The sequence below is a fragment of the Trachemys scripta genome, chromosome 1 (genome assembly GCF_013100865.1).
Source record: "Trachemys scripta elegans isolate TJP31775 chromosome 1, CAS_Tse_1.0, whole genome shotgun sequence".
Classification (NCBI taxonomy): Eukaryota; Metazoa; Chordata; order Testudines; family Emydidae; genus Trachemys; species Trachemys scripta.
In genome coordinates this window covers 211,795,292-211,812,200 of record NC_048298.1, presented here as the reverse complement: position 1 = coordinate 211,812,200, position 16,909 = coordinate 211,795,292, and the positions used below count along the sequence as shown (strand labels likewise).

Sequence of the window (16,909 nt, the reverse complement as noted above, 5' to 3'; positions counted from 1 at the left end):
CTGTGCCTAGTCATCAAAATGTGCCTTTAAATGGTCAAGATTGTATATAGAGGATGGGGTTCATAATTCAACTTATCTGATCCTTAATTATAGCAAGCACAGCTATAACAAACATATGGATTACATTACCCAAATGAGGCCCTTGACTTAAATAGCATGAATAAATTCAAGCGAAGCCAATCTGTTTTCAGAATAGAGGCAGGATCAGGAAGAACTGAAGTAAAACATTGAAACTGGCGTGACATGCTCAGCTTTTACCTGTTTTAGGACGTATCTTGCTCTTCTTAAATTTCTGTTTCAACTAATTTTCTACAGTGTTATTGGAAATTCTTTTTATTGCCTTAACATTTCAATCTCCATATATAGCTATGCATCCTGACTCACAGATGAAATGTGTCCCAAGTATTTTAAGGCTGCCCTGCACCACTTGTGCATGCTTATGGTGTGATTATTTTGGCATTGTTTTGTAAATCAATTGACGGAGTGTACGAAGAGGGAAACAATTTATTCTGAAGACTGGAGTTTTCCATGGATGACTGGGAGGCAGCTAGGATTGGTTACGTGTTTAGAGTATGTGTTCCCTGCACAGTTAACTTGGGTGATTGGCACCCACCTTAGCCTAGTCCAGGGTGAGAGTTCCCACAGGAAAGCCCCACCTATGTTACTGCACCCTCGCTGTTTCTGCATTCACCCATGTGTGTCTGGGAGCATAGCCCATGGGTCTTTGTGTTGAGACTTTCTATGATTCTTTCCAGGTCAGTTGTGGGAGAACTTTGTCCTTCAGGGGAAATTGTGGGAAGGGTTTGAGGACTATCAGTACTTGCGTGAGTTAACTGGCATTCTCACTGCAAAGTGAGAGGGTTCCAACCCAAGTGAAAGTGGAGCTCAGGTTCTAATCCACCCCACAGCTGTGTAAACTAGTCTGGGCTTAAAGACTCTCCAGACCAGTCCAGAGGTTTTCCTGTGTAGATGGTAGGGGAGTGTGGGCTAAACCTAGTAAGAGCCCAGTTTAACTGTGCAGTTAAGACATACTCATAGAATGAAGTTAAGGGATTCACTGGACTCCAGGTACTGTTGTGCATCAGCAAGTTATGGTAGGATAGAAGTTTAGTAATTATATTTTAATTGGGCAGACTCTCCTGTGTGAGAGTAATCAATAACAATGTAGAAATGGAGCTTTAGCTTTGGTCCTGTACTTTTGTAGTTTTCAGAAATTGTTTCAGCTTTTTTGTTAGACTTCCCTCTTCCTGCCAGTACTTCCCAGACAGCCAACCTCACTATATTATTGAAACAACACAGTAATTCATAGCACTAAACACTTCTGGTTGTGTCAGAAATTCATTGCACTGTGCCCACATGCAACCCACCACATTATTTATTGATTTATACTTCATCTTAGCTAAATGGTGGATAAGCAGGATTGGGCCATTGGGCGGTTATAGCACACTTAATAGCTTTGGGCAGATATAGCACTGGTATCCTCAACCCTGGTCCTGCTTTCCAGGCAAAGTACCCTTTTTTCCTATTAAATAAAACCCATCATGGCTGGATTAAGGCATAGGGTTGCCAGGTGCCTGGGTTTCGACTGGAAAGTCTGGTTGAAAAGGGAACCTGTCAGGGTCCAGTCAGCAGTGCTGACCGGACACTAAAAGTCCAGTTACTTGTAGTAACCACCTCTGCCGCTGGGGGGCAGGAAGAGCAGCTGCTGCTGCTGCTGAAGCCTGGAGGAGCACTCAGCAACAGCTACCGCAGAGAGAGGTTCTGGCGGCTCCCTGGTCCTGCCCCGAGCATTGGTCTTCCTGCCCCACTCACTCCTCTACCCCCAGAGCATGCCTCTCCCTCCCCCAGCCTGCCCCAGTCACCCCCCACTTCCGGAGCCTGGCTCTCTCTCCCCCATCTTGCCCCAGTTACTCACCCCCAGAGTCTGTCTCTCTCTCTCCAGCGTCTTGCCCAGTCACACTTCCCCCCCTAGAGCCCTGCTCAGTTGGCCGGGGAGGATGATGGAAAGAGCAGCGAGCGACGGTGGGATGGAAAGAGGAGTGGGCGGCAGGGCCTCGGGGGAAGAGGCAGAGCAGGGGGCGGGGGAAGTTCCGGCACTCAGTGTCCAGTTTTCACAAATTAAAAAGTTGGCCACCTTACATAGGCACCAGAGGCCTATGTCAAGGACCTCTGCTCCTGGAATGTTGTGATTACATCTGAATCTCAGTTCTTATTTTTTTTTAAAAAAGGAAAGTTGCTAGATTTCATAGTTGTGAAGAAAATTTTGAAATTGTATGGGCTATGCCCCCCAAATGTAACCGATGCAGAGATGTTTGCCTGAATCTGCAGACAGCTTGAAACAACAGCTCCGAGTGATGTGCACTGTCCCATGCATCAAAATGGCTTGCAGCTCTGGGTGCCCCCGACAAGGCCAACCCAGCAGAGGACTCTGCATGTAGCAGAAGGAGAAGAATGCAGCAGGCCTTGCCCACCAACCAAAGCAGATATACCCTGGTTATTGGGGTAAATATTAGTGGTGGTGTGTGGGGGGGGGGCTGCTGCCACTCATGCCTCTTAGGAGGCAGAGGGGGCCCATCTTGCTTCTTCTCTGGTGTAGAAAGGATCATCATACCGCTGTTGCTGCCTGGGAGGGGAAGGAGGGTTCTGTTATCATCACTTCAACTAGGGAAGGGTGTGGCTGGGTACAGAGCCATGGGGGCAGAGCTCTGGAAGTGTTTGCCAGAGCTGTCGTTAGTGCACTGCATTGCCTTAAACTGGCCTTGTTCCTCAGCCCCTCTCTTGGGCCTAAAGGAGTTGGGAATGTTGTCTTCGGGTGAGCTAATAATGAGGGAAATGGCAGCTGGGTTTGTTCCCCAGGACTCTGTCACTCGTAGCCCTGTAGGTAAATTTGTGGGTGTGCATGCATCCTTGTCATCTATCTATAGAACTTGAGGATGTGGTTGATTAACCATGCATATACTTCTTCTTGACTTTCCCTGAGGAACTACTGTAACCCATGTCCTCTGTGATCTTATCTGTTGTCAGAGTCTGCACTGAGTCCAATCCTCATCTGTATCATTTCACACAATGGACCCCTGTTTCAATATAATTTTCACCAACATTTTTCCTAATGCTCTGAAATCAATCTCAGTGTTCCTGTGGTAACTGCAATAAATAAATTTGCCTTTCATCAGTGCTTAGATACTGTAGTGTATCCAAGCTATTGTTTATGGTCTCTTAATCCAGTTTACAATCCACATCTCTGTTTTCCTCTGTAAGCCAATTTGAATTAATTTTTCCTGTAAGATTTTGTGAAACACAGTATCAAATGCTTACTAAAATCCAAATATATTACATCAGCTGCATTACCTTCATTCACTGATATTGTGTTTCTGTATTTTTTAAAGGCAATCCAAGTTTGCCCAAGTCAATGTGAAAGTTTGCTGGAAAGAATTTTTAATAGAAGCGGCAAAGAATCCTGTGGCACCTTATAGACTAACAGACGTATTGGGGGGGGGGGGGAGGGATAGCTCAGTGGTTTGAGCATTGGCCTGCTAAACCCAGGGTTGTGAGTTCAATCCTTGAGGGGGCCACTTGGGGATCTGGGGCAAAATCAGTACTTGGTCCTGATAGTGAAGGCGGGGGCTGGACTCAATGACCTTTCAAGGTCCCTTCCAGTTCTAGGAGATGGGATATCTCCATTAATTTCTATTTCTTTTCTATTTCTATTGGAGCATAAGCTTTTGTGGGTGAATACCCACTTCTTTGGATGCATTCACCCACGAAAGCTCATGCTCCAATACGTCTGTTAGTCTATAAGGTGCCACAGGACTCTTTGCTGCTTTTACAGATCCAGACTAACACGGCTGCCCCTCTGATTTTTAATAGAAGTAGATTTACACAAAGGCTAGTCTTCTGTTTTGGCTAATAAATTATTTTGAAGTATTTTCCATCTACAGATCTAGTGTGTTTCCTTCTAATATTGGGTGTATGTAGTTCCACTGCTATCTTGTATAATACCCAGTGGTGGTTTTTGTACATACTCCTCCTGCAACATTTTCTTAGATATAAACGTGTTTTTTCAAATTTTCCTCCTTGTGTCTACAGCTGATAACTCGAAGGATCAGTAATTAAGGAGGGATGGAATAAGTCTAACTAGATTGTCCAGTATCTACTGCTCTAAGCTCTTTGGGCCTGGGCCTGTCTCTTTGTTCTGTGTTTGTACAGTTCCAAATACAGTGATGTCCAGGTCCAGAACTGGGGTCTTAGGCACTACAGTAATACAAACAGTTAATAATAAGAGAAGGTTAGGGAGACAAGCTGGCCAATGTATACAAACAAAATACATGTTATTTAGTGGCAGCAGGGATCCATGCTAATAATGATGGAGAGTAGGGATGAAATTATTAATCAACTAAGCAAAATAACAATTTGTAACAATATATATTGACAACTGGAATTGACTTTGAACACACATGAATGAGGTTCCGTTTGAACTGAACTGAGCATGTGCACCCAAAGATTAGATAGGGCCCATATTCTTTTATGTAAAACAAAACAATACCTTATTACAGTTGGCTTCTGGGTCTACAGGAGCTGGTTTCAACAGCTGCATAGTGTGGGGGATTTATTAGCACATTAATTTTAATAGGAATTATCGAGGTACACTGAACAGAAAATAGGTGTTCAGGGTTTTATCCAGAGTCAGCTAAATAAATGCAGCATATATCACACTTAAATTAGCACTCCTAACTTAAATTGCACTATACTGGTATCTTCCACTGCATAAATCACTATACATCTCAAGTCCTGCACGTACTACATGAGGGGAGACGTGGAAAATGAGGGACTATATATTTTGGCTGAAAAACCAATTATTCCTAGCCTCCTCTCCCATAGTCTGGTTTACAAAATTGTTGGTTTTGTAAATTGATGCTGATTCTTCTGTAATTTATTTTTGAAACTTGATTACTATTTTCACGTTTGTACTGGTGATTTCGGCACACATTGATTAAAAAGTATACACGCACTCAAGTAAATAAGAACATAAGAAGGTCCATACTGGGTCAGACCAAAGGTCCATCTAGCCCAGTATCCTGTCTTCCGACAGTGGCCAATGCCAGGTGCCCCAGAGGGAATGAACAGAACAGGTAATCATCAAGTGATCCATCCCCTGTCGCCCATTCCCAGCTTCTGGCAAATTCTTTAAAATAAATGGAATAGTTTAGAAGTCATTAACACCAGAGGACTGGTGAGCTGCAGAGCCTTAAAAGATTAAAATCTTGAGTTTCTAATACGGTATTCTGTAGACTGAAGGTTAGATTGTGCAACCCTTATAAATGTTTGGTAGCCTTTCTTCACCTTCGGAAGCACTTACTCAATGAGGTTAATTTGATTATTATATCACTACGTTCTCACCAGTGTAAGTAAGGTTTACGCAATTTAGCTGTGAAAGTATAAATTATTGTTATTTTCCAGTAGCATCTAAGGGCCTGATCCAAGTTGCTGGAAGTCAGTGAGAGTCTTTCTATTACTTTCAGTGAGTACTGAATCAGAACCTGAAGGTCACAATCAGATTGGGGCCCCATTTCAGCAGGGACTGTAGCACATAGACCAGGGATGGGCAAACTTTTTGGCCCGAGGGCCACATCTGGGTATGGAAATTGCATAGCGGGCCATGAATGCTCATGAAATTGGGGGTTGGGGTGCAGGGGTGGTGAGGGCTCTGGCTGGGGGGTGCGGGCTCTGGGGTGGGCCTGGGGATGAGGGGTTGAGGATGCAGGAGGGTGCTCTGGGCTGGGACCGATGGGTTTGGAGAGGGTCAGGGCGTTGGGGCATGGGAGGGGGTCAGGGGTGCAGGCTCTGGGTGGCGTTTACCCCTATGCGTAGGAGCCGGAGGGGGGACATGCTGCTGCTTCCAGCAGCCGCGCAAAGCGGGGCAAGCCCCCAACCCCACTTCCCAGCTGGAGCTCAAAGGGCCAGATTAAAATCAAAATTAAAATTAAAATAATATGCGGCCCCTGGGCCGTAGTTTGCCCACCCCTGGCATAGACAAAGAGAGTTCACAATCTTGTATCTGTAATTTTTAAAAGCAAAATAGTTGAAAAAATATTTCTTTCTAATTTTACTTCTGAGATCAGGATACCATGTCATGGAACTGCTCATGACATCACAAACCCTAAATCAGTGCAAATCTTTTCTCAGTAGCTGTGATAACATCAGTGCAAAAATGGATCCTGAACACAAGGCTTGTCAGGAACAGTCAGTAATGAAAAAAACGATTTTCAATTATTTAATTTGAAATGAGTTACATTTGAAAACTGAGACATTATTATTTTTATAACTGTTAGAACATTTAGTTCTAAAAATGTAGTCTGGTACTGGATAATTCCTTAAAGTTTTCACACTATTCCTTTTTTAAACGTTAACAATGATATCTACTATCTAACTCTATTCACAGACTTCAGTGCTTCCTTTAATCAGGGTCTAAATAATTATTAATCAACTATCCAATTACCATTGAAATCAATGAGTCATTCTGCTGAATTTAATGGTCTTTGGAACCAGGCCCCTTCATGTGTGATAAATAAGAAAATGCATTCCATTTTAATACTACCAGAATTAAAAACAGAGCTGTCAACAGGATAATCTCTGTGAGCGTCCCTTGAATGTGGAATTCTCTTCTCCCCCCCTTTGGTTCCAAATAGCCCAAGTCTGCTGACCTTTAGGGGATCTAGCATGACCTATCTGTTCGCACTGGTATTCAGGGAAAGTAAAGGCATTGAGTGAAAGGGACAGAATATGTTGATTTGTTTCTATTATTCTATTGTGGCTGTGTTTTTGTTTAAACATTAGGCTAATTGGCGTGCTTTTTTATATTGAATCTTGATGACATTTGTGCATGCGATTGTAAGTGCTGGCAGGACATCTAGAGCTCTAGATAAGTACATTTTTGTTTTAGAAATCAAAAGGAAATAATGTATTGAGGTTATGGCAACCTAGTACTTGCATACGGAGTGGTTCAAGTAGAGCGAATCTTTTCTTACATTATTAACTCATGGTAAACCCTTTTTTTAGCCTGTATATCCAAACATTGTATTAGAAAAAAGGAATTGTTTTATAAAGGATTGATACAGTCCACCCTATTTGCTCGGGATTAACATATGATGTATAATCAATGTGTTAGATGCTAAAGAAGACTGTGACTGTAATAAAACTATAAATCGTCTGTAGTATGAAATATTCTGCCATCTGTCACTTTGAATACAATACAAGTGGATTATCCTCCTCTGTCAGGGGAAAATTATATCTTAAATCCAGAATAGCCAGACCAGAAAAATAAAAAGGGTTTAAAATGATAGCGACCAGCACATTTAATAAGTTATTTTGGGGTTCAAGTGACAGATGCAATGAAACCTTTTCTAAAGTGGTTTCCATAGGGAGACAAATCTCTTACAAAATTAATTTTTTTTATGATTTATTTTGCTGCAAAAATTGTTTAAATGAGAATCATATGCCTGTGTCTCTAACAGAGTGCACATGCCCCCTTTCAGCTTATATTAATATGGTTCTGTGAAAGTGGAGTATTAAAGCAGATTGTTAATGTTTCCATCTGGGTCCCATGCATTACTTGCAGTTGGGTTGAACATTGTGGCCACTTTGTGCATATTTACTGCCTTTTCCCCAAACCTTATCACCAGCTCTCAGATAGCATTTTTTAAAAAAGCGCTTATCAAAATTTCAGGATTGCACAGTGCTGAGAAAGCAGTCAGCACTCTAAGATCTTGGCAGCTTGTTGCATTTGCATCCCTATAGGTTTTCTTTCTGCCTTATCACTTACAGTTTTTGTAACAAGCTGTAAAAAGAATTGACAGTTCAATGTGGCATATACCAGGCTGACCGAAACTGAAGGGAGAAGGCTTGGTTTTTTTGGAAATAGCCTTTAAACAGAAAAATTGGTTTGAAACACAAATATGTGAACATTTAGAAAGGAGAAAAAGCTGCCCCTCAAAATTAATCTATTTGTAAGTGACAGAAGGGTATAATTAGAGTGTAAAGCATGAGTAGTCCACCTCACCTTACAGATAAGCTCTTCTGCACTCCCCTCTTTGTAAATTGAAGAAGTGGTGCTATAAGTGATCAGCATCGGGTGATCCTGTGAATGCTTTTGCACATATGGGTAACTTTTTTCACTTGAATAGTCTCATTGACTTCAGTTGGGCTACTAACATGTGCAAAGTTACTCTTGTACATAAGTGTTCATATGTGCTGGAACGAGGAGTGCTGCCACACCCCCTGGCTTGAAGTGGTTTCCATCATATACAGGGTTTTATAGTTTGGTTCAATAGCTCTCAGCACCCCCACTATAAAAATTGTTCCAGCACTCCTGTAAGTGTTGGCAAGATCAGGCCCTCCATATGTATTTCTCTCCCGCAGAAATGTTTCAATATAACTGAAATATGAAGTGTGTTATCTGTTTTGCTTTGGACGGTCAATCATGCACTTCCTTCTAGCAAAGTGAGGGTGGAATCTATGTATAATCCTGCTTTGCTTGAGGAGTGAGGACCAGAACCTAAAAACAAAAATGAAATGTAAAATAATGTAATTTTTGCATTTATCTAAACCTGTCATCTGAGGACTTCAAAGTACTAAACAATTAAGCAAGTCTTGCAACAACCCTTCAGATAGATGTCGTTACTGATAACAGTAGAGAGGTTATTATGGCTGACTGGCCCAGGGTCACAGAATGAAGTAGTGAGTGTCTGAATAAAAATCAGGGGCCCTGACACTGTCCTCTTCTCTGTCCATTAGGGAAAACTTAATATTGGCTGCTGAGCTACAAGTTTGATCGCTCAGTAGGAGATTGAGATCTGAGCCTTGCTAATACATTCCTCTATAATGGAAGCTTCTTAGGGCATGGCTACACTTGCAAATGTAGAGTGCTTTGAGTTAAACCAGCCTTCGGAGAGCGCAGTAGGGAAAGCGCTGCAGTCTGTCCATATTGACAGCTGCAAGCATACTGGTGTGGCCACATTTGTGGCACTTGTAGCAGCATTGGGAGCAGTGCATTGTGGGCAGCTATCCCACAGAGCACCTCTTCCCATTCCGGTGCTGTGGCTTGTGGGAAGAGGGTGGAGGGTACGGGGCATTCTGGGTCCTGTCCCAACGCCCCGTGATGCATCGGTTCACATCCCAGCAATTCCTGTGCTTCCGTCCACAATTGGCGCCATCTTTCAATGTTTTTTGTGCTGCGCACTCTGTCTTCTCTTTCGGTCTGCGGGAATGGAGCCTGAACTGCTGAGGAATATGCTGACGAGTCTCGCCAGCACATCACGTTTGGCAGTTGAGTTATTCTTTAAGATCCAAAGTGTCAGTGAGGACTCTGACGATGATATCGACTTGAGTAACGCATACGACACGAGATTGCTTGTGGCATTCACAGACATGCTTACCACTGTGGAACGCCGCTTTTGGGCTTGGGGAAGAAAGCACTGAGTGATGGGATCACATCGTCCTGCAAGTCTGGGATGACGAGCAGCGGCTGCAGAACTTTCGGATGAGAAAAGCCACTTTCATGGGACTGTGTGCTGAGCTCGCCCCCACCCTGCAGCGCAAGGACACGAGATTGAGAGCTGCCCTGCCAGTGAAGAAGCAGGTGGCTATTGCAATCTGGAAGCTGGCAACTCCAAACAGCTACCAATCGGTCCCTAAGCAGTTTGGAGTGGGGAAGTCAACAGTTGGAATCGTGTTGATGCAAGTTTGCAGGGCCATTAATCGCATCCTGCTCAGAAGAACCGTGACTCTGGGTAACATGCATGACATTGTATCTGGCTTTGCACAAATGGGTTTCCCTAACTGCAGAGGGGCGATAGATGGGATGCATATTCCAATTCTAGCACCAGCCCACCTAGCTTCCTCCTCCTCCTGCCTTGTTGGACTAGGCTCTGAAGTGTCCATTGGTGGTATTCAGAGTGGAGGTGGGGTCACCCCCAAGTATCGCGTCCAGCTCTTTGTAAAAATGGCAGGTCATGGGGGCAGCACCGGAGCGGCTGTTTGCCTCGTGGGCTTTGTGGTAGGCATTCGGCAGCTCCCTCACTTTAACCCTGCACTGTAGAGCGTCCCCGTCATGGCCCCTTTCCATCATGTCCCTTGATATCTGCTTCCTATGTGATTTTACAACTCTATGATATGAGGAATTCTTCCTTGGTGCTAAAGACTTCAGTCTTCTACTGTAGAGTCTGAAAGTCTTCAGCATGTAAGCACCACTTTACAACTTAAATGCAAGGAAAATGTTGCTCAGCTCCCGAATGAAGGAGGGGTGCCCAGGTATTCACTGATGAGCATGGTAAAAGAGTTAGAATGGAATAGAATAGAGGGCGCACACCTCACATTGCTCGTCAGTGATCACCTTCTCCCCGTGCTCCATAGCAGCTGCTCAGAGTGGCATTGTGACATATTCTGGAGCAACTTGCACTCAGCCCATAGCAAGAGAGAGAGGTGCTGCTATGTAGGGCCCAAAGGTGAAGGCAGTGAAATGAATGGGGGTGAAATCCCCTGCCAAAAGAAAAAAGCTGTCATTGTAAATGCCACACTGTTTCTGAAATAACTTTAGACCAGATCATTCCCATGTAGATGAATACCTGTAGCTGCTTCTTGCGGAGTATCCTCTGCATTTTTTTACTGGGGAGAGAGAGATTGCTACCTCCATGAGGAAAGAGGTCTGGCTCCAAAATCCCATGAATCCCCTCAGGTCTACTATGTCTCTGGTATTGCCCAGGCCCTCCTGACTGTTAACTCTTCTCTGGATCTTCCTCAAAGGGGAAATCCCCAGCAGAGGCAGCTCATGAAAAAGTAACACACCCGTTGTCTGTATGACTATTCCTTTAAAATCTGAGTGGGATCAGTGAGGGGAAATGCTTTTGCTGCTATATCTTATACCAGTTCCCCGAACAAAATAAGTGATACTGGTAAAAAGACTTTATTACTGGTATAACTGCTTCTACCCTAGGGCTTTTGCTGGCATAGCTGTGTTGGTTAGGGGGCCGATTTTTTTTTCATACACCTAACGTAGCTATGTTAGGAAAACTTTTAGGTATAGACCAGGCTTCCTTTTTATAAGAGGAAATGGAAAGTTCAGAAGAGTTCATACACGCTGTCTCCAGTGTAGCCTGTTGTCCGCCTGCCTTGTGAACTAGGGTGAAAGTAAAATTTCTCTCTTACCGATGGGGGGGGGGGCAGCTCTCCCCCACCCCCCCCGGAAGGGGCAAGGCTGGGGGGGTCAGTATCCCCCAGCCAGCCCACCCGCATCCCCTGGGGCTCCAGCAGCAATTTAAAGGGTCCAGGGCTCCGGCCACTGCAGCTACCCGCAGTGGCCGGAGCCTCAGGCCCTTTTAAATCGCCAGCCCCTTGGTAGCTGCTCCTTTTCCCCCTCCCCCACCCCTGTCGGCGGCCTCGGGGGGGCAAAAGGGGCAGGGATGTTAAAGCGCTGCTGTGGCAGCTCTGTAAGTAGGGTCCTTTTGCTGCGGCAGCACTTTAATGTTGCTGCCCCTTTTGTGACACCCCCCCCCCCATCGGCGGCACTGACAGTAGGGACCTGGCAGGGTTGCTGACAGCCAGGAGGGTGGGGGTGGGGGTGGGCAAAAGGAGCAGCAGCACTTTAAAGTCAGCGGTATGGGCCGGTACAGGCAACCACTTTTTACCGGTATGCCGTACCGGCCTGTAGCGCCTTACTTTCACCCCTGCTTGTGAATGAATTCAGAACCATTAGATCAGTCCCAAGCTGATGAATATGCATGCATCTCTTGTGCGGACTGTGTTCTGAGAAACACAGTAATCACCTGTTCTAAATACCACTAGGTGGCACTTTAAGGACACGACAACCAGTGGTTGTATTCATTTTACATCAGCTCCTGTACCAGAACTGATTCCTTTCTTTTATAAAATCTGTGTATGTATTTAACCATCTGACCTCTCTAGTTAGCCGTACCCAATTGTATTGTGAGATCCGCATTCCACACTGGGGTATGATCCTCATGATCACAAATGAATAGGCAGGGCGGTACCAACACCAATGCCTTTTGACAGCAGCGAATAGTACAATAGAAATGTAGCCCTGCAATCACTGAAGCTGTTATTCTAATGGGTGGCCCATGCCCACAGCACTCAAATAGCCAATAAACATAAAAATTGCTTTGTCATCAGATTGGCAGGAAATTCTGAAATATTTTCCTTTAGCATTGGCATCAACACTTGGTTCAATATTTGCATCTGATAGTGTCCAAAACTTGTACTTTTTTCTTTCCTTTTACAAATATTATTTAAGTAGCATTGTTCTGCTGTGAGGCCTTTCTGTTTGGATCAGTTTAGTTGTAGGTTGGGATGGTCAAAGGCAGCCTAGCTCTGCTCCCATTAACTTCAGTGAGAGTTTTACCATTGACTTCAATGGGAGCTGAGCACTTTTGCAAATCCCAACCTCTGTGTGTGTGTGTGTGTGTGTGTGTGTGTGTGTGTGTGTGTGTGAAGGCAGTCGGTGGCGGGGGGATGAGGGGAGTAAAGCGCTGTAGCTTTGCAACTGAAGTATGATCCTTTTTGCACCTGCCAAAATCTAATCAGTAGTCAGAACCAAATGGTGCTTCTCTGGGTATCTCTTCCTTCCATCTCAAACTATCCTCCTAGAATCTTTTACTTGATTTTTTTCCTGCTTCCTTTCTCACTCAGTTACATGTGGTCCCCTTCCGTACATTTCTTCTGAGCAGGAGGACATATCACATGGCTTCCTCTGGGGCCATCATCATTGGTTTTTCTCTGTGAATCAACCCTTTATCAAAGGAATGTGGGTGAGGGCAGAGATTTTCATTCCCCCAGTGTCCAAATTCATTGCCTCCGTGATGCATTTGAGCTCTGCTGTCCCAAGATCATTCATTAGAATTTATATGCCTGGAGTGCCTGCCCGATATGCTGTTGCCAAGCCACTGAAGCCTGTGTTTTGGTCCTGAATTTCTTTCAGTTACACAAGAAATGGTTCCGGAAAGTAGGGAATCTATTGTTTGTTTCGCTGGATAACAGAGAAACATGTTTTATTAAGAAAAAATTAAATCCTTGATTTCAGTGATTCAGCAGTGTGTGCCCTTTCCCCCCTTTCATTCCTCTGTATGTCAGGAGCCTTCAGTTATTATCTCAGCCTAGCGATACCTGGAAGGTTTTCGGAATCAAAATGTTAGTACACATTGGCAAATTCTTTTTAGCATTGGTTTGCAGTTCAAATGTACCATACTTGAAGGAGGGAAAGGGAAATCTTGTCAGCCATCGCATTTTATTTTCCCTTCTGTCTTGAGGAATTACATATGAATTTAAAGGAAGATCACAAATCCCTCTCCTAGCATTAGTTCTACCCCTTTCAGTTGTAGAGCACTAGCAAACACGACAGAGCTTCCTTTCCCCACCAGCTTCCATGCTTCTGTTGTGAAGGGAGTGGAAGTGGTATGATAAAGCCCCTCTTTAAATATGTTATAATCTATATCTAATTCTGACATGGTTTGATTTATGGTTTGCATTGAATCAGAGGCATTGAAGTAACTTCGACTGCTCTAGATCGTGATAATGTAGGGACTGTCATTGCTTCCAAAGTCTCTCAGCAAGAGTCTGTCAGCAATAACAGAATAGGTTATTCCATGCTTGATAAATTATTGGTAAGAGTCTTTAGGTGAAATCCAGGCCCCACTAAAGTTAATGGGAGTTTTGCCATTGACGCCTGTGGAGCCGGGACTTAACCCTTTAAATGTAGCCGCACAGAAATAAACCATTTTGGAGAAGTGAGTGTGCTGTAGTGCAGTAACCCCCTGTTTTAATTTTCAGCCTAGCCTGATACATTTAAGGACTTTTCCTTGGAAATGCTTTGACTGTTGCAATTATTTTCTATTTGGAGCTGGATTAGGACAGGAAGGAGGTAGATTTGTCTCTTTCTATATCTTGTATATAAAGTGACATCATCACAGTTTTTGCGGTAGTTCCCATTTTCTTGTTCTAGGCCTTAGCACCCACAGTCAGAGGCTCCCCTGTAAACCCCTCCCTCCCACTGAATATCATTTGATCTCAATATATTTTCATATTCCTATTTGTTCCGTTTTTCAACTGGAGTCTTCAGGATCCAGTGACAGTTTGCACCCCTGACCTTCGTAGTTGTTGCTGTGGCTTTTCTTTTCTCACAATGGAAGAGCTCTATGTGCTATACTGTAGGAACCAAACCCTAGAAAAGACTCCTGGGTAGCAGGCCATTTATGTTCAGAGACGTTGCCGTTTTTAGCTTTTCACAAAAAGTTTTCTCTTGTTTTCTTATCACAATAAAGGGGGGAAATGGTTTAATTAAAAATATACAAAAGACTTGTGTCATTCACTTAGCTGTCACCATAACTTTCCCCCTCGGAGTTAAATTGCTAAAGTAACTTTCCTTTTGTGTCTAGTGTTTGCTTTCATTGTCTTTATTGTACATGACTGCTAGTCATTTTCTGGGTGTAGCGGTGACTGATTTGTTGTTACAGACAGAACAAGTATCTGAGATGGAATTACATCCTCAGATGAATAGAGCTCCATCACAGACAGAAGAAAGCAGCCCAACGAGAAAGGTAAGGCCAATATGTTTAATGCCGTTGTTGAATGATCTACCTTTATCTTTTTGGCTTCATCAACTGACCTTAGTTGTTTTAAGTTTTAAAGCAATTAAACTGAGGTTTAGGGTTACATTTTTACATGTTTACTTTTTCTGGAGGTCAGGTCACCAGGGGGAATTGGACTCATGTGACATCCACCATCAGCTCAGATAAATCATTAAGAAAGCTTTCAATCCACATTTCAGTACATGTGCATTAAGAAAAACAACTTGCCATTTGTTTACAGTATAAACACACGGGCCCTTAAAGAATTGGGGAGAAGAGATCAATGGTGTCTGGTCCTCATTTCCTTCCAGCCCTTCCAACATGAAACATTTTAAAAATCTGACATTAAGGATCCAGCATAAGTACACCAGTTTATTAGAGCTCAGGATCTCTTATATAATATGCATAGAATTGCAGGACTTTGTTTAAAACATGAATTACAGGTTTTATATGCTTGCAGGCATATAAAATAGATATGCTGTAACTACAGCCTTGCATTTTCCAGGGGTGAAACCTGGCCCCATTGACATCTTTAGGAGTTTTGCCATTGAATTCAGTGGGGCCATGATTTCACCCATGCTCTTTAAAGTTTCCCTGTGCCCACATTGGCTTATTTATTTCTTTAGATTTATGAAACAACAAGAGGCACCTCTCTGAATGCTCTAGGTGCTTCTGACAAATGCTGGGAATAGGAAACACCCCCTAATGTGTACTAAATAATCAGGCACCACAAAAACAAACAAGCCCCCAACTTCCTCTTCCCCTGTATGTTTTCCCCTAACAACAGTTGCTTCTTTGGTAGCTCTCCTGAAAAGTTGGGCTTTGCACCGTGCCGGGAAGGTCAACACATTCCGGTTATTGCGAACCAAGAGAAGGAGTTGACTCCAAAAGACTGGGTTATGTCATTTTCCTCCTAGTGCCTTTTAGGGTCACACCCCTTTGTCCCTTTGCTTTTGAGCCATCACTCTGGCTGCCACCTCAGTCCTTTCCATCTAAGATCAGTAGTAGGGGCAGTTGTTAATTAGGAGTTAGAGGCCTAAGATCTCCAGTAATACTCCACCAGTACTAATGTAGCACAGACATTACGTAGTGTCTATTTAGTGCTGATGTGTACGGCAAAGTGTGGTACCAGATGCTGCCACAGAGGGGTGTTCTTGAAAGGGACGGAGCTGCATGATGCATGGGTGGAGGTGAGAGTCTAGGTGGCCTGTAGGAGAGTCGGGAAAGTTTGGGTGATGTCTGGTGGGAGAGGGAGCTGTTAAAACACCCCCACAGGTGGTAAAGTGGGCTTTCTTCCGCTTTCCTTCTGTACTCCCTGCCTCTCCCTGCCCAGTGATGTTTCTTCCCCAGATGAGCACCATGACCTGTTTATCTGGCTGGTAGCTCCTGTGCCAGATGCTGCAGCTGCTCCTGATGTTCAGTCACCCATATGACCTCTAGCCACCAGAGGCAGCTTTGCAGAGAAGAAGCCAGAGAGAGCATAGCCACAGCCAACCCAGCCCACTATAGAGCTGACCACATGTAGCTGGGCTCCTGAAACTGGCAGCCTTAAATAGCCACTAGCCCCACCCACCCCAGCTTCCTGGAGTGTATCCCCAGGGCACAGGCCTGCAGGAGATCTGCAGCAGTGGCCTGAAGATCCTCCTCCTCAGTACAATGAAAGAGGAGGCAGGAGTATCTATCAGAGTTGTTCTGCAGAACTTCAGCCCTCCTTCCTTTCCCCCCCATCCCCCGCAAGGGACAGCTTAGTGATATGGGGGCAGCGGGACACAGATGGGGAGAGTTTTGGATGGGAGTAGGGGGACAGCAGGGCAAAGTGAGCCTCTGGGAACTGTAAGTTTCAGGAGGGCCCAGTGGTTATGGAGCATTTACTTGTCCGTTTCAGGAACTATTTTATCAATAGAACTTAACTTGTCATTAGGAAGTTTTTTATAGCAGAGCATTCCATATAAAAAAGCTGACGTCTAGAGATAAAACGCTTGTTTTGAGATGCCATCATCTCCTAAAATGCAGGAACTTGCAGCTGCTCTTCCAGAATTTACCAGGGAATTAATCTCTTCAATTTTCTTCCTCATTCTCCAATTTTTTTATGGGGTTGGACCCTCTCCCATGTGCATCTTCCTGATGCTTCACTCAGGTTCACACACACACACACACACACACACACACACACACACACACACACACACACACTTTGAACTCCTTTTGGGTGTTGCTTTTTTATTGAGGAAGGGACGAATGTACTGAGTGGGGACTCTGGCACCAACAAATGCACTAGG

General features: G+C 44.1%; 1 protein-coding gene across 9 annotated transcripts in view; it reads left to right on the top strand.

Annotated features, from left to right (window-relative positions):
* Positions 1 to 16,909, top strand: part of REPS2 (RALBP1 associated Eps domain containing 2) — a 113,310-nt gene that overhangs the window by 85,055 nt on the left and 11,346 nt on the right. For all 9 annotated transcript variants that reach the window (XM_034756180.1, XM_034756170.1, XM_034756161.1 and 6 more), the window contains one exon: positions 14,517 to 14,600. In XM_034756180.1, the coding sequence (XP_034612071.1) occupies positions 14,517 to 14,600 (84 nt within the window). The remainder of the gene's footprint in view (positions 1 to 14,516; positions 14,601 to 16,909) is intronic.